The 24,823-nt window shown below is 36.6% G+C and overlaps 1 protein-coding gene across 1 annotated transcript in view; it reads left to right on the forward strand.

The window, feature by feature from the left end:
* Positions 1-24,823, forward strand: part of ITGA1 (integrin subunit alpha 1) — a 74,256-nt gene that overhangs the window by 31,242 nt on the left and 18,191 nt on the right. Inside the window, exons 3-15 of the mRNA XM_085326418.1 lie at positions 198-310; positions 1,257-1,345; positions 1,436-1,550; positions 2,217-2,344; positions 8,460-8,608; positions 10,620-10,770; positions 12,498-12,663; positions 16,642-16,715; positions 18,200-18,344; positions 19,380-19,522; positions 20,787-20,930; positions 22,454-22,708; positions 23,140-23,270. Of these exons, the coding sequence (XP_085182544.1) occupies positions 198-310; positions 1,257-1,345; positions 1,436-1,550; positions 2,217-2,344; positions 8,460-8,608; positions 10,620-10,770; positions 12,498-12,663; positions 16,642-16,715; positions 18,200-18,344; positions 19,380-19,522; positions 20,787-20,930; positions 22,454-22,708; positions 23,140-23,270 (1,803 nt within the window). The remainder of the gene's footprint in view (positions 1-197; positions 311-1,256; positions 1,346-1,435; positions 1,551-2,216; positions 2,345-8,459; positions 8,609-10,619; positions 10,771-12,497; positions 12,664-16,641; positions 16,716-18,199; positions 18,345-19,379; positions 19,523-20,786; positions 20,931-22,453; positions 22,709-23,139; positions 23,271-24,823) is intronic.

Below are 24,823 nucleotides of genomic sequence, written 5' to 3' on the forward strand. Positions count from 1 at the left end.
TTTCAGTGTCCTTTGTTACAGAGGAAATAGAATGGCTGCTTTTCCTTGTACCCAGACTAACGTAATTGATGCTCTTCTTGCTATAGCCTATACTATTCATGCAGAGCTTGCTTAGCTGTGCTCTCTGCAAGTTTTACTTGCTAACTTGCATGCCTTTTAAGAATAAAGAAAATTCAGATAATGTATTTCATTTGCAGGGTACTTATTGGTTCTCCATTAGCTGGCCAGCCTGAGAAAAGAACAGGAGATGTATACAAATGCCCTGTAGGGAAGGACAGCCAATCACCCTGCAAAAAACTGAATTTACCAGGTATGAAAGAAAACAAAGTTGTGTCATTTGGAAGAATAACAGCCATCAAATCTGTGAGATTTTTGGCTAAAAAATTCTTTCTATAGCAAAATTTTGTTTAGGACTCCTGAGCTAAATCTGAAGGAAGCTGAGTTTGTAAACATCAAAAATAATTAATTTAAAGCATCTCATTGCCCTTTGGGAAACATGCTGATAATTTTAGAACAGGCAGTTGGCTCTGTTACCAAAACATTATTATGACTGGCATTAATTGACTGTTGTCAGCAGTCCTGGCAGCAAGGTTGTGGAGTACAGTTTGATGGGTTATCCTTTCCAAGGTTTTTTGAAGCTGAGAGCCTCTATAATGCCATCAGCAGGCTTTTGATGAGAACCTCGCTAGGCAGAACAAGCCTGAAGCACCTTAACAGGGTTCAGGTAGGTATTCGTCATTCTTTGGCTTGTGTCAAGAGATGCTGGATGAAGACAAGAAGAGACTTCCTACAAACATGAATTCCACTAAATATGTCTCATTATTGTCTAGCTCCTCTTTTCTCTGAGAAACCTAAATGTCAGTAATGTAAAATAAAAATACAAACGTGAAAGTTGTAATTCATATATATCAGGACAGGATAAAAAGTGAATGTTTTTTTTTTCTAATTAACAAAACTTTGTGAACAGTAATCTCTTGGTTTTATTGTGCTGTTATTTTTACTTTTTTCTTTTTTGCGGTTCAAGAAAACTATTTGAGACAGTGACCCAGACAAATTTTCTGGGATAAAAGCCAGTCTTAGAATTTTTTCTTATTCTTTGCACTTGAAGGAGGAGGAGGAAGGGTGCTAAAATACTTGATGGAACCAATGTCAGTCTGTGTTTTATTTTAGAAGCTGGAAGCTCAATGCTAGTGAATATATACTTTAACATTTTGTTTTCACATTCTCAAATACTTAACATTTTAATCTATTTATAGCTGCTACTTCAGTTCCTAACGTCATGGAAGTAAAAGAAAACATGACTCTTGGAACAACCTTAGTGACTAACCCAAAAGGAGGCTTTCTGGTAAGAAAGGAGTTATTGCCAGCTTTAAAATAAGTCTGTATTTTCCCCAGGTACTGTACCAAACATTTCATCCTTTTTCATCTTTTAAAGGCATGTGGACCACTTTATGCTTATAAGTGTGGGCGTTTGCATTACACAACTGGAGTTTGCTCTAATGTCAGCTCCACTTTTGAAACTGTCGAGGCCATTGCTCCATCTGTGCAAGGTATGCATGCCACAGGAATTCTTGTATGTCTGCAAATGCAAAGTGCCAAGCAAGACAAATGTATACACACATGGGCATAGCAAAAAGCATGAACTACTTTCCTTAACTACCAGCATTACCAAGTTAAGTAAATGTTTTCATTGTCAGTATATAACCTAAATTCTTGCTGCTTTTGGAAATTATCTCAGTACAAACAATCATTAGAGAGCTATGTAACATCCAAACATAATTGCTAAAAATAGTTGCTTATGTTTTTTACTTATGGCCAAAATACTCCTTTCAAATAATGACAGTATGCTATCAAGACCTAATACTCATTCTAGTAATATGGATAAAATCTTAAAGACCTGGTCCACTGGAAAATTGAGCAGGAATGGTGTGAAATTGAAGAAGGCAGGGGTTACTGATAAATACTCCGATTATGGGATCATGTAATCCCATTCTTAAATGTCTGCTTATAAGAAGGTGCCTTGCTGAAAAAGGGAATGCCAAACCATGTAAAAGATGGCGCAAATTTGTTAAATTACAGTTTGTGTAAAACAGGATGTTTCAGCCCCGTTATGAAAGAGTATGTTTCTGTTACTAATCATAACAGAAACTGGAGCTGTGAGTGAGTGTATATTTGATCCATTTTAGTGTCAATTCTTATGTCAATTTGTGTTGCAGAGTGTAAGACCCAGTTGGATATTGTCATAGTCCTTGATGGTTCCAACAGCATTTATCCGTGGGAGAGTGTCACAGCCTTCCTAAACAGTCTCCTGAAAAACATGGATATAGGTCCCCACCAAACACAGGTAAAATGTGCATGTATTATTCTTGTTTAATTTGCAGAAAGGTAGGATTTACAGGAAATGGGATGAGCACATCTGAGGTTATAAGCTAATGGCAATGGCGTACTGAAACAAAACAGCTGGAATCACAACTAAGTCAGTCTCTGACTCCAAGTAACTCTGTCAGGGAGGTTCTCTTTCTCCCCAACTGTTCAGGCAATTTGGAAAAAACGAGTTTCTAATCTAGAGGCAAAAGTTAAGTGCATAAAGTGAGGCAGTTTAAACATTTTCCTTCCCCATTTCCTTCCTTTCACAACCACTTCTTACCTCTGTTGTTCATAGCACAAAGGTTATTTCTGCTCCTCCATGGCACACATGTGTGATTCAAATAGTCTTGGATTACAAGATCTTTGAAGCGGTGCTCAAAATTTTGTATTATGGAGCACTGAGCATATAGCTTTTAAACATCTGAAATCATAATGAGTGACTGTAAAGCTGCATGTCTTTGTTATTAATGGCAGAAGCTGCATTTATATAATAAATGGAGCAAGCCAAATTCCCAGCTGCTATAAATCAGCAGAATTCCATCAGAATTAATGGAGCTACAACCAGTTACCCCAGCTGAGGATCTAACATATGTTTCACAGTCTGCTGAACAGAGTATGTAAATAGCAATCTGAACAAAACTCAAGGAAGAGGGTAACAGACACGGGAATACGGTTAACACAGAAAGCTTTATTAACAGTAATGGAAGAAACTAGGCCTTCCTTTCACTGTTCCTTTTCCTTTCTTCCCAAATTTATGATTTTCTGGGGTCATCTATGATATTTCACATGCTGCAGGCCAGTATTTAGGGTAGTGTCTACTTCAGGTTCACTCCAAATTTCCAAATCCTGTCTGAATCTCCTCAGACTGTCTCCACGAAGGAGAACATGAGCAGATGTGAAGAATACTTCTGTCTGCAGAGAGCATTCCCTTCATTTTCAAAGTTAAAAGGTTTGGAAGTTACCACCCAGCTCTCCTGTTGGCTGTACTGAACCCTGGCTGATAAAATTATCCACCTGCTTATAAACTCTCAACTTTAAAATGTGTCCTGTTATTCTAAACACACTGTTCTTCCACATATTGTGAGGAAGAGGGAAAAGCACTTTGTCAAATTTACCAGAAAGGAAGAAAAAATTCTTCTTGGCCCATAAAGCTGGTGATTACTCAAGCATGTGGCCTCTTGGGAAAATATTTCAAACTGAACTTTCCAGTACAGGGCAATAGCTACATGGAAATCATCACTGCCTTATACCCAAAGGGCTTCATGTGAAAAATACGCAGGGCAATCAGTTCTCCTGCACCCTCACCCTTCTTCCTCACCCTGCAGTTCTCAAATTTTTACGTTGCCACACCTCTCATTTTTATTTCTAGAATCCTGCCTTGTCTGTGCAGCTCTCACACCAGAGGTCCACGTGCCAAAACTGCCCCTCTCCTCAAACACACACTTACTCACTCAAGCACATGCCAGTCTTTGACAACTGGTTGCTAAATAGGGGAAACTTGAAAGGTAGATAACACTGGCAAAGGGTCGGGGAGGGAAAGATCGAAAAAGTGGGAATAGAAAGCAAAAACTAGATGGAATTTTCTTGGGAATGCTTACCTTCCCCCCCCCCGAATACAGCTCCTAGACCCGGGCCCCTCTCCTTTCTCCTCCTCCTCTGAGAATCCTGCCATAGCCAAAGGTAGTGAGGAGAAGTTTATACCGTCTTCTCCAACTGCACCATCTGCTTTCTCACAAATTGTGTTTAGATGACTATTGAATAGAGAGGAGGAGAAAAGACAGAGCAGGCTTGTCTCTCCCCTCTCCTCTGGGAACAGTGAGGTAGAAATAGAGGAATAGTTGTTTACTTTCTGTCTATTTGAATTGATTTTTACCGTGTTCATCTGGGTATTTTTGAGCATGTTGAAATTAAGTGGACGTCCATTGACTTCTGATTATGTTTTCTTGCATAGGAAGGGAATGAGGTGATTACAGGAAAACTCTTCAGCAGCTTGGGCGTGACTTGTTCAAAACCATGTTTTGATTAGAGGCTTGGGAAAATTTTTTCTCCATTCTTGTTTACTCCTTCCATGAACACGGGCTAAGTCAGAAGAGAACACCTCAGGGTCCCAGGTTTGGAAAGTTTGAAAGTGAAGGCTGGAAGATTCAGTTGCAAAAAAAAGTTTATAGTTTTGGGTTTTTTTCAGAAATACTTCCTTCCCATCTTATCACTGTTCTCCAGAAAACTCCACAGTGCTTTATTGCTGGTTAAGATACTTATCCTGAAACAGGGATAAGAGAAGTAAAGGGAAAGTGAAGACAGAGGAGTTGACAGGAAAGGGGAAGAAGAAAATGAGAAAAAATGGAACAAAAAAGAGGAACAAAATGTTTCTCCCTGCCTTTTTCCTCATTTTAATGTAACTGCAATGCAAAATCACTTTCATTTTTCTTCCTGGCTTTTAATTTCTATAGAGATAGTTGTCCTTTTAATATGAGGATGTGATTTTTAATCCTATATATAGGATATATATATAGCAACATTCTGTGGTAGACGACTATCAAAAGAGAAAATAGAATACTTCAATATGTTTAATTCCAGCTTTAGGGCCATGTTGGAATGACATTCAAATTTTCACACATTTCTTTGTGCCATTAATATATGACATCGGCAGCTACAGGTGTCTGGCCTCTACCTTATTATACCTCAAAAGGGGCTGTATCAAGGGACTAACAAATCATGCTGTTTAGATCATGCAGCTTAGATCTTATGATCGCTTTTAGCTTCTAAAGAATGGGAATTCATTCTCCATACAATATAATGTATTGTCCTTTAGTGTTTTCCAAGGTTTCTCTGGTTTTCTTTTACCCTAACTGTGATTTAGGCGGTCTATAGCCAAAAAGATTTCCCATTCTCTTCTACATCCCAATGGGGAAAATCCTAGTGTATCATTGCCTCGTACTAAATGGTTTTCCTTTCTTTTTCTTTTTTTTTTTTAATGAATAGAATTGTTTCATAATTTATTGGTAAAGCCAGAATATGCTTTCCAAATAAAGGACTATGTTCACTAATAGGAAGAAGAACAATAAATAATTGCCCTCAAACAACAATAAATAATTGCCCTCAAAAATGTTTTGTCTCAATGCAGAAAAATCCTTCTCTTGCCCGTTCTCTCCTACAACACTTTTTTTCACAGGAACTTGAGACAACTAAAGAATTATTCCCTTGTGTAATATAAAATCCATGAAATGCTAGGGAAGGGAACATAAACTTAGGAATTAAGAGGATGTTCAGTAGATTGTGGTCAGTAAGGCTGGGAAAAATATTAGGCTTCCTGGAACAGACTTACGTCCTTCTGTGTAATACTCTTGCATTTTCTAGATTTAAATTAAACCGAGCAAATCAAGATATGCAACTCTTGTAATTTTCAGTCTTGGTGTCTTGCTAAAGTTATGGAGCTTGAACAAGCTTATTGTCCGATAAAGGCATATTTAAATCACAAAGGTCTGTCACATTTATAGTTTTTCGTTAGACCAAAAGGCTGCAAAAGTCCAAACCTTCATTGCTATTAAATATTAGAATATAATATTAATTGGAATATATAGAGAATATAATATCATTAGAATATATTCTAATATTAGCTGTTAGAATCTAATTCTAATTTTCAAAGGCAGACTTCATTCTATCTTTCAGGAGACTAGGACATACAGCCTAGTTGTATTTTGCCATTTCCAGGAAGTTTTATGCGAGCCCGTGTGAGGAATGACTTATCTTTGATGCCATGAAATAAGCAGAACATGGCGATCAGTGTTTGCAATCTTAGACCTGGTAAAGGGTCCCACAGAACAATTGTATCCTACGAGATAGCCGCATGCCCCCACCCGCTTCCTTCCTGATTTACATGCTCTGCAGCACAGTGCAGTTTTCAGATTCAGATGCTCTTCCTATTCACTTCCTGAGAAGGAAATGCTCAGAATGCTTACTTGCTGTGATCATGGACAGCATTTCCGTTCAAATAGGAAATGATACAACTCTGTGTCTCAGCCTTTAATCCTTCTTTTAGGAAAAAGACAAGATCTATATGGGTTCCACGTATCATGAGACTGGCAGACACGTTGCATCTCAAACCTGGCAGCAGCTAACAGTTAATTTAATTCTTATTACCAATAAATCTTCACAGCTTCAGATTAGGACTCCGTGAATCCATATGGTTTGCAGGCGTGCACTGGTCTCTGGCTACACTTGTGCATGTTCCTAGAACACATTAGGCATGCTTCCCATTCCCAACAGAGCAAGCATGATGAAAACCTGTCATTTAGCGCCAATTAAGGGGATTTTTTTAAATGACTGACAGTATCTTGTTCAGATTACTTGTGTGAAAGAGTCAGATAATGACAGGTTAGAAATAATTTGCTAACTGCTACAGGATGAAATGGAGGAGAAGAGAGAGAAAACTGTCATGGACTTGATCTGCAGAACAGAAATGATCACAACGAGCTTCCTCAGAGTGTTTCTTGCACTTTTGATATATGCCACAAAATAGATGCCTTGGAGGCAAAGGGTTAAGAATTTTGTCTTCAGCTTCAGATAGGGACAGAATCACTCCTGGGAGCAATGACACTGTGTATGCCTCAGCTTCCTGTGTAAACTGAGCAAGAGAGACACTGTGCAGAATCAGTATGTTGCTGTCCACAGGAACGCAACAGCCTCGGGGTGTTCTCAGTTATGGGTGGAGAAGGGCATGTTTCTGAGAGAGAATTAAAATATTTTAAAAGCTTGCAATATGTCGTAAATTTGGACTTATATCTGTTCTTGCAGTTTTGATTGTATTTTCCAAATGATATAGAAATCAAGCAGAATAGATTTTGCTACTACATACTATTATATCCATTATCTCATGTAATTAGCTTTTTATAATAAGCATGATATCAATGTTGAGGAGCAGATATTTATCCAACTCTAATGCTTTTACTACACGTTACCCTTTTGGTTTAAATGCAAGCAATGAATGCCAACAAAAAAAACCTGAGAGGCTATGAAAGGAGCTCAAAAACCACCTATAAAGCAATTGCCAAGTATGTACTAAGCCACCTCTAAAATAATATGACTGCATAAACACCACAGGTCGTATTGATCTTCAATACCTAAATGCTAGAGTGCTTTTAATAATAGATGAGTGAGACATAAATATGCCACATAATACTACCTTATCCTAAATAACACCTATAAATTGTCAAGTATAACATAAAATTGAAATATGCTAATGGAACATTGTGTGGATTTTTCCTAGTAAAAACTGTCAAGAACCTGCCAGAGCATTAAAACAGACTGAGATGAATGACAGAAATTAATTAATATTTAAGAATATTGCTTATCTTCCTTTTCGTTTACATTTCATATCTGCAGTTGGTTCCCTCAAGCACTTGTGGTTTGATTCCAGTCCCATGTGTTGATCTTTCACACAAAGGCTTGTCTTGCTGAGGCCATCTTGAGTTTTCCTCTCATTCTTCCATTCCAGGAGTCATCATTTTATTCAAGTACTTGTTAGGCTTATTACTTTGGCTTACCTCCTGCTGGGGGAAGGGCTGTGTTCTGTACTATCCTGTTGTCTTCATCAAGACAAGAGCACATTGGTCTTCCTCTTACCCTGAGGGCCTAAATTTGTCATTGCAGTGCTACTCCTAGTCTAGGTTTAGGGTAAATAGCCTGCTGTATGTAGGAGTATTATATTTAGAAAGAAACAAGAGTGTAAGTGAAACATGGCCTTCTACGCTATATGGAAAACTATTTTGAAAATTGGGAATGATGGTTAGGGCATTGGTCTGCCATGGCCTAGAGGAGAGCAGAGCTGCATGTCAGATTACTGCAAGTCAGAAACAATAGAGTTGAGTCTGCTTCTTCCTTTGTTCCTAGTTTTAATAAAAGCAGTTTAGAAACTTCAGAAATTAGATTGAATTGCTCAAATGCTAATTGTTTTTACTTTTCTGGGGGGAGACGCACACAGTTTTCCTGGCTTTTTATGTACAGAAGGGCATTTTCCCCACTGAAAGATGCTGACAAGGCACAGGTGCTTTCTTTAAGGGTGGTTGATTTTTAACGTGAACTGTATGTTTCAGGTTGGAATTGTTCAATATGGACAAACTGTAGTCCATGAATTTTACCTTAATACGTACTCTACAACAGAAGATGTGATGGCTGCAGCCACAAGAATAGTCCAGAGAGGTGGTACGCAGACTATGACAGCCCTTGGAATAGACACAGCAAGGTACGTTCATAAAATATTATGAAGTCTTGGATAAAGTAGAAACAAATATAAACAGATAGTTTAGATTTTGTAAATCAAAAATAAGATGTAGCTGACATCTGGCTTTGTTTTAGCTAAGCAAAACAAACTTTAGAAGGACAATGGACGACAGCCTGTCCAGTCTCCATAGCAGTTGTGCATAACATCCATTCTCTTGAATGGATAAATTGGGGATGAGAAAGACACAGAATGTGCTTGTGGTCCTAAGCAAAGTGCTGAAAATTTTTGATGTCCACGCAGAGCAGGTAGGAGTGTGTGGATAAAGGAAATTAAGTCTTTCAGAAGAGAATTCTCCAGGAAAAAAAATGGAACTTGTTAGTGCTAATTTATTTTCCTTCTGAGGCTAAGGTTACTGCAGGGTAATTGCCAGCAAGTCTAGAACTGTTGTGTCCCAAATCCATAAAACTTCCAGAGTACTGGAAGATTGTTGTATCAATAGTATTACTTAGGAGTGCTTCCTTCATAAGCAAAATGAAATCTGACTTTTGCAGAATAGAGAGTAAATGCGAAATCAAACTTCCAGATGAGTGATACTGGCAGCTATCTGTTCCCACTCTTAGCTCATCAAACCTGGTTATGGACTATATGAAAGATAAAGACTCAAGGTACAATTAGAAAGCAAGAAAGTGCTTTGGAAACCATTGACCTCATTCTGCACTCACTGAAATCTGTAGTTTCCACTTTTTGTTCAAATGGACAATGAAAATTTGCTGTTTGTTATCTATTTCAAGAAAAATTTTTCCATAGTCATTTAAAATGCACAGTGATAATATTTGCGCAAAAAGTTACCTAAAAATAGACTAACTCACTGCCATAGATGAATATAGCAATGATCTACATTGCTAAACATTTCATATCTTTTCTGCTTTTCTTCTTTTCTTTTTGTTTTCTTTTTCTTTTTCCTTTTTTTTTCCTGGCATGACAGCATGACTTTATTCCAGAAAAGAATACTTTCTCCCTTTCCAAAAAAACATACTTGAAATGTGCAGCATTTTTTGATGAACTATTCTGATTATCTGACCCAAGTTTTGTTGATATTACTACTTAATCTAATGAAATTGCTACATATTTAGCAGTATTTGGATACAAGTAGAGGCTTGTGGGAGAGGAGACTTAACAAGTTCCGTAAAGCAGAGCCAACAGAGAATTGCCAAATATATAGAAACCATATGTGGCTCAAAAAGCCACCGAGCACCACAGACTATTGCAGACTTGTATATAGGAGAAGTATGATTAAAAGCTTCCTCTGTTCTTGCACTCCTACTATGCATCCACTTTTGGCCGTTGTCAAAGGTGGATCTTTGCTTTTATCAGTGTGGGCAGTGTCAGATGGAAGAGTCCTGTGAGCTCAGCTCTTTTCCTTCTACTCCAGATCCCTAAGCCAGCCCCACTTTTTCTGGTCCTATATATATAACCAGAGCCTTGCCCTGGCCTATGAGAACAGCTCTCCAAAACATTAGTGCGCCTTTCCCCCATCCACAGCTGTAGAAATCAACAGGTTGATTCTGTCTGCTTCTACTCACTTGCAACCTACTTCTGCCAAATCCATAATATCAAAATTTGCCTTGTGGGGAGGTGTTGGCAGGTGAATAAACAACCTGACCACTTGAAGTGCTGTAGGGTAGAAATAATTTCTTTTTCTTCATGTGTGGATTTGGAGGAAGGAAAATAGGATGCTTTCTTAAGGTGCCAAAAGTTTATCTAGGTAGGAGAATAATTCTTCACCATCCAGCATTGTTTTATGCTATCTGTCACCAATGTATGAATAATGAGTGAATACTTGTGAAACTCTGTGGGTGCAAACTCTAATACAAGTTCCAATTGTTATTGGAACTTGTTCGTGGTTATTATTCGTGTTCTTTGCAGCTACCTGGTTAATATTATGTGTTTTAGTTTATAGCTGATTATATAAAATGATGTGTGTGCTAAATGCTGGCTTTGACCTTCTTCAAACCTTTTATATCCTGTTTAGGAAAGAGGCTTTTACTGAGGCTCATGGAGCGCGAAGAGGAGTACAAAAAGTAATGGTTATTGTGACTGACGGGGAATCACATGACAACTACAGATTAAAAGAAGTGATTGATAACTGTGAAGATGAAAACATTCAGAGATTTGCTATTGCTGTAAGTGAAATGTAATGCGAGAAATATGAATCTTAGCATGTTTCATCTTGAAAATGTAATGTGTGTTAAAAAGTTTATATCACAGAATCTTTATGGAAGTATAATCATTTGAGAGAGATAAAAAAAAGAAGAGATAAAAAAGCTTAGAAAATAAAGATTTGCTTTCTGATTTTATAGCACATAAGAAAAAACTCTGTCTTTCTGGTGGTGACAGGTGTGTAAGTGTGAGGAAAAGAAGAAAGAGATTGAGGGGTGTATAAAATCTAATCTTTTTGCTAACAGCAAGAGTGAACAGAGTGGAATCCTTTGAATCTTTTGAGCATTTGCTAGATACAACCCACTATGTTTTAAAGAGATAAACCAGCAGCAAAAAAAAAAAAAAATAGTTTTATTCACGGCTGTTCTGTCTGCTGAGATTCTAAAGCTGTTGTTTTCATTGTTAAGCAAATTCAGTAGCTCAATGGGAGGATGAGCATGATGGAGGTTAACTCATATAGACAAATATGGAGACATTGAGGACAGGTTTTGTGTGAATGCTCTGCTGTTCCTTTGTTCTGGAATCATCTATTTTCTCAGGTTTATTTTTATAGTATATTGGATTTTTTCTTTGTTCATATCTCTCTTTATGTTTTCTAACAAGAACACCCCTCTTACAACACTCCCTATTTTTGAATGTAGAGCAAATAATTTCCAACTCCAAAAATAAATGAAATAGTATAGGTTGTCCTTTTCCTCTTTTACCTTAAGGCTTTGGAAGTATTGTTACCAGATGCTCAAGCCGCTTGAGGCTACTGGCTATAAAAAAGTAGTTTGGAACCAAACATTTTCCAAAAAGATGTAATCTTTAAATAAAAAAATGCATAAAGCTAGAGTTGACTGCAGTAGCACACAAATTTTCATTAGTTTTCTTCATAAAGCTAGAGATCAGTAAATAAAAGTTTCTTACTGAAACACAGTAGTTTTTGGCAGTAAAATTCCTATCGAGAACCAAATTTCAATTGCTCCAGTGTCCAGGAATGCTAGGACATCGAACTTTGGTTTTGGCTCCCCCCTCAAATTGCAAAAGAGCAATTTTTTTCTGTGCAATTCAGTTAAGTATTCCTCAGCCTGGGAATTAAAGAGTCATTTTGTTTTGAGGCATGCTGAGTTTTTATGACAGCAGTGTTACAGCTAGGATCTAAAGCTGAAGTCTTTTACCCCAATGGAGTCATTAACACTGAATGCAAGTGATGTTGTAATATATATTTATAGGGCTGTAGATTTGCATGCAACAAAGAACTATCCTATGCCTAATCCGACTATCCTATGCCTATGTCATCAATTGTCCACAGACTGTATTATGAGCAGAACCAGTGGTACCTATGCAGAAGCCACTGCAATTATATATTCTGTTTTTTTTTTCCCTCAACTAAGGTCTACTTGAACAAGTCATTAGAATTTTATATAGGAAGGGGGAAAAAGGACAGCTGAGGTTAGGAGACATTATACTATACAGTTGCTTTGGCTGTTCTGGTCAGTATTTTCAGAAAAAAAATAAAACCTCATACAGTTCTGTTCTCACTGAAAAAGAATAGCTTTAAGTCGTTTTAGACTAGAAATTTGAGGGAGGTTTTAATAGAATAAGTTAAAGTTACAAATGATTTCCCAGTATTCTCTGATAGCTTACCTCAAACTTATCTTTAAGATATAAAATGTATCCTTGACTTTTTTTTTGTAATTCTTTTTAGATTCTTGGCAGCTATAGCAGAGGAAATTTAAGTACAGAGAAATTTGTGGAGGAAATAAAATCAATTGCCAGTAAGCCTACTGAAAAACATTTCTTCAATGTCTCAGATGAATTAGCTCTTATAACTATTGTTGAAGCACTAGGAGAGAGAATATTTGCCCTGGAAGGTATGATATTTATTTATATTTTACTTCATGTTTCAATTACAGCTGAACCAGATACTAGACTACCTGCTCTTGTCTTTTTTTTGTAATGTATTGTGCTGCATAAAATGGTTTGCACATATATTTTTATCATGCTGATCATAAAGATATTTAACAATAGATATCAAAAAAGGTAAATAATGATGTAAAATATGTCCAGATGAGACAGTATAAATCTGAATAGATGGAGACAGTAGCCTAGAAGGAGAATAAGGGTCGCTATAGTAGTCATTATCGTTTTTCCCTTATTAGATACAAAGTTGCCTTTCCCTAGGTAAAAGAGCATTTCGAGATCATATCCTACATTACACCAAAGTCATGTGTTCATCTGCCTATGCTTTTAAGTTCTCTTTTTGGTTAGTTATTAATTACAATGTACTTTGATATATAAGTGAACATACACATGGTGTATAGGGTTAGCAGGATATATTTTTACTTTGGAAATTTTCCTGATATCCAGATTTTAGTGGGGAAAAATCACTATGTCATAGCATCTTCTTACATTCTCCATCCAAATTAGACAACATTGTCCAACTCTGTTTCAAGCATGCTACTAGTAATGGAAGGCTAAGTTTATTACTTATAAATTATACTGGCTATCTCTGAAAGGATTAGTGTCATACAAGGGAAACATCTGTTCGGATTTAGTTTTCACAAAATCTCAACTTTCCAAGTAGCTGGAATAGTGCAATTAAATAGCTAATACAGAGGATAATTGATGGAACGTCAAGAAATAATACAGATACACCAGATGATTTTAAAGCATTTTATATTGGAGTTATACTTCTTAGATATATCTAGGTATCTTGATTTCTTGCTCAAATATTACTATTTTCAGTAGACTATTAATAAATATTTTTTCCAGTTTATAAATTCTTTTACTTTTCCTTTCATGAAATATTTTGTTTCCTCACTTGTAAAACAAATTTATTTGAAGAGAATTTAATCTCTCTAAAGACTAAAGTTTATCCCACTTAAGCTTGTTAAATACTTTCTAGTTCATTGAATAGGGGCTCTTTCAAATACCTGTTTAATGGGAAGAATAAAGTTTCAGTGAAAAAAATAGTTGATTGAAAGTTAGAGATAATATTTCAAAAGAATCAAAATAGTTTTCGATTTGTACTTTATACTGTCAGAAAAGTGAGAAGATTCATTGTCTTTTATTAGTAAAATGTTAGTTATGCTCATTCAATATATTGGATATATAATAAAACGTTAATCAACTACTTTACTATTTAAGGACAATAGACTAAGGATATGATTTTAAAATCTAAAGTGATTGAACTTCTGGACATCAGCACACTGTGTGCACTCAGACTTAGGTTTCACATTACAGCTAAACCCATAGAACAGTTAGATATCACTGAGAGAGATGGTCTCACTTCATCACACCTCCACCTGGCCGCTTTTTAGCAGCAGAATTTTGGTACTTTAAGTTTGTTACACTTCTTTTAAGTATCAAAAAGTTCTGCAATAGTCTTTGAATTCAGGGGGTTGATTTTTGGCAAAAGATGTAGTAGCAAATATGTATTTCTTGAATATTATTATTTTTATTTAACATTAACTTTTTATATGCTATTAGAATATCTATGACGATATATATGCTTTATTTTCTAATTTTATTTTAGACAGACATGGCTGTATTACAAAAACATATGTATTCAAAACAAAAAAAATGGAGAGGATCTAGCTAGTTTCACCATACTCCTTGGCTTCTTGGTTTCCCCTTTCTAGATCTGTGCTAGGAACTCAGAGTCTATGCTAAGATTTTTACATAAGATATCTACGATACGAGGCAAGAAATTGTGCCCCCACTCTACCTGTGGAATTCCCAGAAACGGTTGCATGGGAAATCAGAATGGAATTGAAATATGGGAACTTAGCTTTATGTCAAAACTTAGGGAGGCTGAGTTGTATCCAGGGTTAGTAAGGCTGGAGCTATAAAATCTGGATTAAATCCGTTTCTATTGATTCTTCAGCTGCAGTTCTCTGTCTCATCCATAGCATTTCAGGAAATATTCTAGATTTGCAAGTGTGTCCATATATCATTATTCTGGAGAAAAATAGATTAATTCTGTCCCATCTATCTTTTTTATGACAAATCCAGTTTACCGAATGTGTGCATTTTGGAAAAGATGAATTAATGGTATACAATGTAGCTGAGTTAACTTTTTAGGTAACACGGAGGTCCTCAGAAACTTGATTCTTGGAATTCTGTATCTGAATGCATTTAAGTTTTCAATCTGAATAGCCTCCTACTAATGTAATAGTGCATCATTTTTCTCCTAGATGTCTTGTTTTCTTTTTGATTTTGGTCTTTAAAAAAGTCAACAAAGGAAAAAAGAGTATAAAAATCAAATCCAACAAAAACCCACGCTTGACAGCCAGTGCGTTTTTACACATAATCTTTTTCATATGCCTGTGTGTCTAATGGCATGGACTTTTGGTTTTAACAGCAGTTTTATGTTTTATGCAGTCCGTAGGCTGGCACAAATGTTTTTGACAAAATGTCCTTTGTAGAATGCTTGGCAGTCTGACTCAATGGAAAGTTAGACTGGGGCCCATCGCTGAAGCAGCATTCAGAACTGCAAATACTAACAGTACCAGCATTGTTCCCTGCCTGAAATTATAAGAGTCCTGTCTTTCTCAGGTCGTTAAAGAACATCCTTTATTGAATGATTAATGCTGTCACTGAAAAATATTAATTATCAGCAAATACACAGTTTAGGAATTTTGTACTTTAAAAGGACTAAATTTTTTTCTGACTTAACAAAGCAGTTCCATATTGTGAAATTTGATGGTCTATGTTTGCTTGTCAAACATTTTGTGTTTGAGATCATGTCTCCCTCACATGGCTGGTCATGAATCCCCACAACTGGCAAAGATAGTACATCCAAGTGAACAACCTGTGTGGTTCAGGTGCCAAATTTCACAAGTTCGGTTTTATTTGACAGTCTTGATGCCCGAACTTCATGCAGCCATGGCTTGCTAGGCGTCAGTTTCCTTTACACTATTGAAAGTTTTCCTTAGTACTCAGCTGGTATCAAATTATGAATTCCTTCTGGATAAGCCTCATAATAGATTTCATAGTTCCCCCCCCCCTTCTTGTTATCATATGTTGCTCTGAAGGAGAAATCAATATACAGAATATAGTTGACTTACTTCTGGCATTTATCATGGCAAATTAGTCATTGGGTATTGCTTTTATGTAGAGGAAAAGATAAAACTCTCTCTACTCTGAAGATATTTCCTGTGTACCTGATGGCACAGAAACCTGAAGTCCCTTTAGAGCTTAATATGTAGCATATGACTACCTGAATAAGTAATGACAGTAGTGCTAAATCACTTGACTCCTTTTTCTTTATGCAAAGTGAAAAACAGGAAGATTTCCATGCAACTTTCTGAGACAGATTATAGTTCCCAAGCCCCACCCTGAAGCTTATGAATCTTGGACAGCTGAAATTTTCCTACTGTGTTTTTTTTATGGAGGTTGCTACAATCCAAACATCAAATGTTTTTCATTTAAATTTTACCAGCTACCTACAAATGTTTAGTTATGTGAATACAAGGCCAGGGTTACGAGGATGGTGTTTTATTGTTCACTTAGCTCAAGTGGAAAATGGCTTAACCATATTAATCAAACATTCCAAACATATTTACTATCAGCCTGAGGTCAAATCTGGTCAGTTTTAGTCCAGAAATATTTGTTGGACAAGTTGTTATACACGACCTTAAAATGGAAACGACTTCTCATACTTAATGGTAGCATTTAATACACAATGCACTTCCTGTATCTATTGTAGAATTCTATAGCAAACTATGCTCTCTGAATATTCTAGTTAATTATATATCCCTTACTGTCATATCAACATTTTCATTACACTATTTAGACCTTTTTTCAAATTGAAATTTATTTTTTTAAAACTTATTTCTGTTTAATAGCAACAACAGACCAGCAGGCAGCCTCATTTGAAATGGAAATGTCTCAAGCTGGTTTCAGTGCTCATTATTCTCAGGTAAACACTATTAAAGATAAAAACTCTTTCTCAGTGTAGACTTTTATTGGTTAAGGCATGAATCTGGAATGAGTATTTCTGAATTCTTTGTACAGTTCTGTTACTTGTTTGCTGTCAGAATTTTTGGATTTTCCTATAATTCAGTTAGTCTTTGCGAAATGTATGTAAAGAATATAATGAGTTCTTAAGAGAATAAGTAACTTATTCATATTAACTTTAAATTTTATGTTCACATAGTATTTTCTTATCCAGTGAAATATTATGTAAAATGTTAATAACTATATAAATATTACTATGCAGTTATTGTTGAAATTTAAACAATGTGAATATAATGGATAGTGTCCGTAATGGATATGACTGTGTTATTAGTAATACAACATATTCTTAGCTCCATTAGTATATTGAATACTTCAATTTTCAAGAGGTAAATATTTGTTAAACTAGGGTGCAAAAATCCTTAGGAATTTTTAATGGCAGAAAATCACACTCTACATATTTTACTTATTCTGGAAAAACAGAAAGTACCTGTTATGATTATCTGCTCAGTGTACACGAATGAAATGGGAATTATACATGAGATCAAAAAGACATTAAAAGAAATTAAAAAGTAGTGACAGTGGAAAAGAACATGATAGGAGACTAACTGAACTGAGCAAACACCGAGCAATCCAAGGCACTGACTTGCAAAAAAAGACCTTCAGCATGACTTTGTATACAGCTCAGCATATCACTGGTGAAACAGAGAATAAAAAAACTTTATTCACTATCATTTAACACAAATCCTTTTTTGCAGAAATACTCTCCATCCGTTTTTATTCTCTAGACTATGAAATTGTACATTATGGTTCAGATCCTAGAAAGAGATATTATACTGATAAAGAGCCCAAAGAAGATTCATAAAATACTCTTATTTGGTAGAGCAGATGCTTGAAGATACCAAGGAACTGTCTTGCTACCATCAGAGTCTCACTTCAGAAATGGGTCTTCAGTTGTGGGTACATTGACAGACTCAAGGTGTCTGTGTCTTTCTTGTCTAGAAGGCTAGGTTCACGCCTTTAGGCAGAAAAGGTCAGCAAATTTGTTAGGTATTACATTGACTACAAAAGGCTCTTTTAAAATCCTCACAGGTTCAAGAGAGAAAGCATTCCTTTACCTGAGGAATGCTTTTAATGTACTAATGCACTAATGAGCTTTACGACTTCCTCTTTGTCTTTCTATTTTGAATGAAATGGCAGGCTGAAATTATAGGAGTCATGCTTCACTTGCTGCTTTTCCTGGTTGGCCCATGCTTTTTTAGTTGGGTCTGTTTTTAATAGAGAGACGGAGATATATTGTGACTGGGGGAGGGCATGCTATAGTAGGAAAAGCAAGGTTAAGTGTTGCTCGCATATTGGAAGCATTAAGCAAACGTGAACATCATGACTAACRCAGATCTAAAGATGGTTCATGTAAAGAACAAGGTGTTTTGTTTTCTTCTATGTAAGGATTGGGTCATGCTTGGAGCAGTTGGAGCATATGACTGGAATGGCACAGTGCTCATGGTGAAGGACAGTAGTATTTCAATGCCAACTAATGACACTTTTCGTGACAGGCACTTAGAGAAAAATGAACCTCTTGCAGCCTACCTAGGTAAGAGAAATATGTATCTTGTAACACCTCAACAAATGCTACAAATCCTCTTTCAATATCATTAACAAAGATTCTCTTACAAAATATTATCCAATTTTCTAGGAGTCTGTGAAAATTTATAATAAATGGATGTGTAATCTGTATAATATTTTACTGTTGAAAAGAAAAAAAAATCATTACTTGTGCAATCAAAAGACTAGTAAGAATAGATACAGCCCTAGGCATATCTAGTCTGTCCTCAATGGAGATGTCTAATTTGTTCAAGGAGGAGGATTCCCTAGTATTCTTCTCAATACATGCCTTCTCTGCCTTCATAGCTAGAAAATGTTCATATGGTATTCAGTCTAAATCTTCTTTGCTGTAAATTAAGTTAATTTCTTTCTCTTTCACTCAATGGACAAAAACAACAGATCATCACTAACCTCTGTATGTATTTTGCATATTGGCAAAGTACTGTTTTCCTCTCGGCCTTTACTGTAGAAAAGCAACTTTGTGGTCTGTCTCCTTAGAGGCTTTATGCACCTCATGATTCTGTTTCCCTACCCCATCCCAGTTTTGTATCATCTGCAAATTTCATTAGTCTTCCGTTATCCAAGTTGTTGGTGACAATATTAAATAGCAGAGGTTCAAAATGCCCCCAGAATCATGCTTGGAAGGGTCYGTCAGTTTGACAGTGAGCCAGTGACAACTGTTCTTTGAAAGCAGCCTTTCAACGAGCTGTTTGCCAGTTATTTCACCAGTACTCTCATCATCTTACAGTATCTAAGAATGGCAAAGTGAACATTGTCAGACTCTGCTGAAGTTAGGACATACCAGCGTGTCAACAGATTTAATGACTCAGTGGTGCTCATGACTCTGTGAGACTGTAGGCAAACGCACATCCAGCCCTTTCATTTGACTCTACTAGCATTCCCTAGAATAAGTAAGGCTAAACATCTAATTATAGAATCAATCCTTAAAAAAGCTCTGAATGACAGCAAGTTTTTCTGATGCATTCTGTGTGTACTGCATTTTGAATTCTTTTATGTTTCCTAGGATATACTGTGAACTCAGCATTGACGCCTGGAGGTGTGCTATACATAGCAGGGCAACCTCGATACAATCACACTGGCCAAGTTATCATTTATAAAATGGAAGGAAAAGAGGTGCAAGTGCTTCAGAGGTTAAATGGAGAACAAGTAAGTATGTTCTTATGATTAATATATAAGGGAAATTTGCATGAAAAATAGAGGTAATGATTTAGAATGAGAACTCTGTACCAGAAGAGCAAATGAAACTTTAAGTTGAAAGCAAGATCAGAAGCAAAGGTTAGTTAGATTGTCTGATTTAATATGTAATGGTAAATGGACTTAGAGTAGTCAGAGTCCCTTGGAAATATTCTCTTTGTGGGGTAAATCTTTGCTGATATCAAAGTGGTTATAACCATCTCTGGACTGGTAATCTTGTCTATCCTGTGAATGGAAGGGGTATATCACAGGTGGGAAATGGGTATGATAAGGAGGGTTTTGTAGGGGGTTATCAACTGGGATAGCAAAACGTATTGAATAGCATATAATCACATAGTTAAAGATGGTAGTATATTACACACAAGAGGGTTGAAAAACCTGTCCATTCAAGTCTGCCCAGGTTGCAGTAGAATATACTTTTAGTAGAATTCAGTTTACTGGATTTTCAACATCTAGAGTTGGTATTTACAGCTCAGCTAATCAACCTTGGATCCCTTTAGAGAAATTAGGAAAGTACACGTTTTTAAGGTTTAAGTGACCTGGCCTATTGGAAGCACCTTCTGTGGGATAAGAAGCATCATGCACTAAAAGGGATTGTTTCTTATGCTGACTGTAAAGAAAATTCAGGGTGACTAGCTTAGCTGTCAGCTGAATGTAATCAGATGAATCCCACACCTTGTACCTGGTCTATACATGTCTCAGGTCTTTGAGTAGTTCTTGCTCCTCTGCATTCTGTGGTGACTTGGGAATTTTGGAGGTTGTTTATACTGTGTTGTTTCAGGGCATTTTATCCATCCTCCTATCTTCTTTCCTGGTTAGCCTAAAACCTTTGATTATGTTCCTTCTATTAATTATTACTGGTATTGAAGATAAAATTAGCATCCCAGAGACATTTCTACTCAAATGCTGTCTCTCTATATACAATATGAGAGATCTCACTCCCCTTGCCAGGTAGGAGGCACTATTTGTACCTTTCAAACTCAAGAAAGTTAAAAGGTTTTTTTGGATTATACTTTAAAAGAAATCCAACAACAGACCCCAAAACAAAAAACAAGCTTCAAGGGAAAACAAAAATACTAGATAGCAAAGAAAATTTTTGCCCTCATAGTTAAAATTTGACATTGTTGTAAGCAACTGTAAAACAGGTCTCTGAATAGGAAATCTTGCATAATACTGCTGACTGTGCCTCTGATTTATACTTTATATCCTCCTGCAGATTGGATCATATTTTGGGGGTGTTATTACCACAATAGACATCAACAGGGACTCATTCACAGACCTTCTTCTTGTTGGAGCTCCTATGTATATGGGAACTGAAAAAGAGGAGCAAGGGAAAGTGTACGTGTATGCTCTGAACAAGGTAAGGAGGACATTTACTGGCCAAGAAAAGAACATGCTCCTTATTATCTTCTATCCTTATAGCCTTATTTTAAACAAATATGATAATTTGAGCTGGGGAAGATGACCTATTGAAAACAAAGAAATATAATTATGACAATTAGGATACTATAGCACAGATTATTTTTAAAAAATTAAAAACCTCTTGCTTTCTCACCTTTTTTCTAATATAGTATTTTATGTAGATAAGCAATATATCCCGCAAACTGCAATGTGGCATAAATGCAGATTTTAATTTTCTATTCACATTTTCTTTTTGCTTTCACAGATTAGGGAGCTCTTCTAGACTCACCGTGTCAGACTAGTATATATATGTGATAACTGCACTTAGCTTCTGCCTCTGTCTTCCCTGTATATATCCATAAGTCAGTGTCATACTCCCCATTCTTACTTTTTAGTATTAAATCCCTTTTCTATTTCAGTCCCTGAAGGGAGTTTGAGCATTCTGTACATCACTTCCATTTCAGAGACTGTGGATAGATAAGTTCTTCCTTCTCAGTGTCTATAAGTGCTTTTTTCTTTGTCTCTTCTTTTAGTCTAGTACCAATGTGTATTGCCATAACAGTCATGAGAGTAGGTCCTAGCAGTGGTGGTGTCCTAAAATGCTGTTGCAGGAAAAAGGCCTGAGGAAACAGAATCTGTTCARCAAGGAACTGTTTCAGATTCAACATGCGTGTTACTAACAACGACTTGCTGGTGAATAGGGTTGGCAAGAAAACAAGAATTCTCTGTCCTCTAATAATGCAAGGGTTTGAAATTTGTTTTCCCTGTGATTCCTTTTATCCATCTCCAAACAAAGGAAATGAAGCAACATCTTGCTGCTACTCATTTCTAACATGGAACTCATGGGGACAATCTTTTTCTTGGAAATATTGGATACATAGCATACCGTGTCTGCGGTTTCGGTCTAGGATTTTTGCACATTGGACACTGCTGGCCAGAAGAATACATCCGTAAGGACATGGAGTGTGTATGTACTGTGTGTGTGTGTGTGCGTGCGCGTGTGTGTGTGTGTGCGTGCGCTGAGGACAGAATTCGGCCTCTGTGAGAGAAATGCTGTCTTTTGTTCTGGAATTACAGTACTGCCATCTGTGATCCATCATAAACTTGGCTTACTTCTCAGACTAAGAGACTGCCTTTGGAAAAATCTGTACTCTATCTCAAGAATTAAGTGTTTTAATTATAGTATCATCCAAATACTGTTAGGATAGCGTGCTTTCCTGTGAACCTGCACCTTCAAGAAATGTGTATAAGCATATAAATACAGAGAGAGAGTGAGAGAGAGAATCTTTCCCATCAACTTCTTAAAAAAGAACATTTGAATTATAGTTCCAGAATTACAGTTTTTCCAGTACACTGTCATTATGAATGGGATGTAATTTTTCATTTAATTCAGCAGTTTGTCTTCTGTACAGGAGCTCTTAAAAATCTTCATTGCCAAAATGTTGATGGAAATCCACGAACTCTGAATTTATTCTTTCACAGACAAAGTTTGAATATCAGATGAGTCTTGAACCTGTAAAGCAAACATGCTGCTCACCATTAAAACACGACACCTGCAAAGTTCTCAAGAATGAGCCTTGTGGTGCACGTTTTGGGACTGCAATCGCTGCAGTAAAGGATCTCAACCTTGATGGATATAATGACGTTGTGATAGGATCACCCTTAGAGGATGATCATCGGGGAGCTGTTTATATTTATCATGGGCATGGCAACACAATCAGTGAAAAATATACTCAGGTATGGAGTAAAACTTTAAGGATTGGTGACTGCTATAAGTGTATGTAGCAAAATCCTCATTTTACTGTGTATTTCCAGCACAGGATCAAACTGACTTCACCTGTCATGACAGCTTCTTTTTTAAAAAGCTCTGTACTTYTAAACTCAGTCTGATTTAACTGAATTTGACTCTACTATTGTTATAAAATAAATTTCCATGTTTTCATTAGAAACTTTCTAAAACATTCCATGCAACCAGAAAAGTAGATATTTTGTAATTCTGAAAATTTTTAGTGTGTTCATCACCATGATAACCCTTTCAGAAGCACCCTAATGAAAACTTAATATATTTTAAGAATTTTAAATCCCGGAAAGTGCAAACAAATGTGTCTGGAATGTTTTTACAATATTCACCAGTATACACTGTATAAATCTGTTAATGCTTTTCACAGCGTATTGCATCAGGTGGAGATGGGGAAAAAGTGAAATTTTTTGGCCAGTCTGTGCATGGAGAAATGGATTTAAATGATGACGGGCTGATTGATGTCACTATCGGAGGCCTTGGCGGTGCCGCCCTCTTCTGGTATGGATACTAACAGCATCTCTCAGGGTAGAAAATAATAATCTATTGTATGATACCTATTAATTATACCAGATTTTGTCTCATACTTCGACACTACCTGTGAATCATAATATTTTAATGCCTCTGTGAAGGAAGCAGTATAAAATCTAAGGTTTTGGAAACCTTATTAGCCAAGTATGAAGATCATCTCCTAGACTGTGTTCAAAATAAAATCTTACTGCACTTGTGGCACAAATTATAATAGAAGAAAAAACATTTATTCTCTTTATTACATTATATTGCATATTGTCATCTTAGCAATACCAAGTGCAGATTCAAATATAAACGGGGTTACTAAGAAAACTCTATTTTGGTTCACTACTGAGAAACGTGGAAATATTAAACTAAACATTCTCGTGAACAGTGAATTCAGTTTCTTTACAAAAACACATGATCCAGATGGTTCAATGAGCAATATATTATTAAAAGGAGAAGAAAAAAATACCAGTAAGATTAATAAATATGATAATATGGAATCTCTCTTTCCTAAGGCAAAAATAAAGCTATTTCACAGCTCTCTCCCTGATAAAGCAGTTGCTAAGCCAGCTGATTGCTTTTGCTGTTATGCCATTACACTTAACTTTCAGCTCTTACAGTCTAACATATGAGAAGTGTACACAAAGTATTAATCCTTTTTAAATACATCCTGTTGCATTGTGTTACACTCTGCATTTCCTTTCCCAGATGTTTTGCCTTTTAGAAATTCATCTCCACAAAATTAGTAGGACAAGTCTCAGTATAGAGAAGAATACATCAAAGTCCCTGTAGGAGCAGGTTCTAAGACTGTATGAGGATTTTGAAGGAAACTCAGTGTTACTGACTCCAGACATTTAAATTGTAGGCATCAAAAGTAACAAATATTTTAGGTGTTTTTTCTAAAGACCTGAACTCTCTAAATAATATTTTTAATGGTTAGGAACACAGCACAAATCCCACTGATTCTCAGTGAGATTTGGGATCCAGGGTGCTTAAAGGCTCCACAGTCAAGTCAGCATAGCTTAGCAATTCGCCATGCACTAGCTGACCRTTGTAAGTGGGAGGAAAAATGCTTTTGCCTTAAAATCCTTTCATTAATGTTTWAGTTATTGCCTACTGCTTCATATTTGGTATGGACATAGGCATACTTCATCATGCAGAGGAGCCTGGCATTCTCATCTGCCAGGCACAGTGCTGGCTAAGCAATCCCACCCCATCTGCACACTCCTTCCAGATGCTTGTGTAGCCATGCAGGGAGCTGGGACAGGGAACTGATGGAGCTAGAACAAAGATCACCACCTTCCTTTCCACTGTTATTTTCAAAAGTCGTTTTTTTAACTTTGACTTGATCCTCAGTCTGGTCACCATGCAGCAGCATCAAAACATTCATCCATTTAAGTTAAGGAGGCGGTAAGAGCAAGAGCAAGGGCTGCTCAAGCTGCTTTAGAAAGCTACTGGGTTGGCAACCTGCGTGCTGCTGCCCCAGCTGCTGTCCTCCCCGCTGCCAGCCACCAGTGCCTGCTCACCGCGGCCAGGCA

The sequence above is a fragment of the Rhea americana genome, unplaced genomic scaffold (genome assembly GCF_003343005.1).
Source record: "Rhea americana isolate MKP2758 unplaced genomic scaffold, rheAme1 scaffold_13, whole genome shotgun sequence".
Taxonomy (NCBI): domain Eukaryota; kingdom Metazoa; phylum Chordata; class Aves; order Rheiformes; family Rheidae; genus Rhea; species Rhea americana.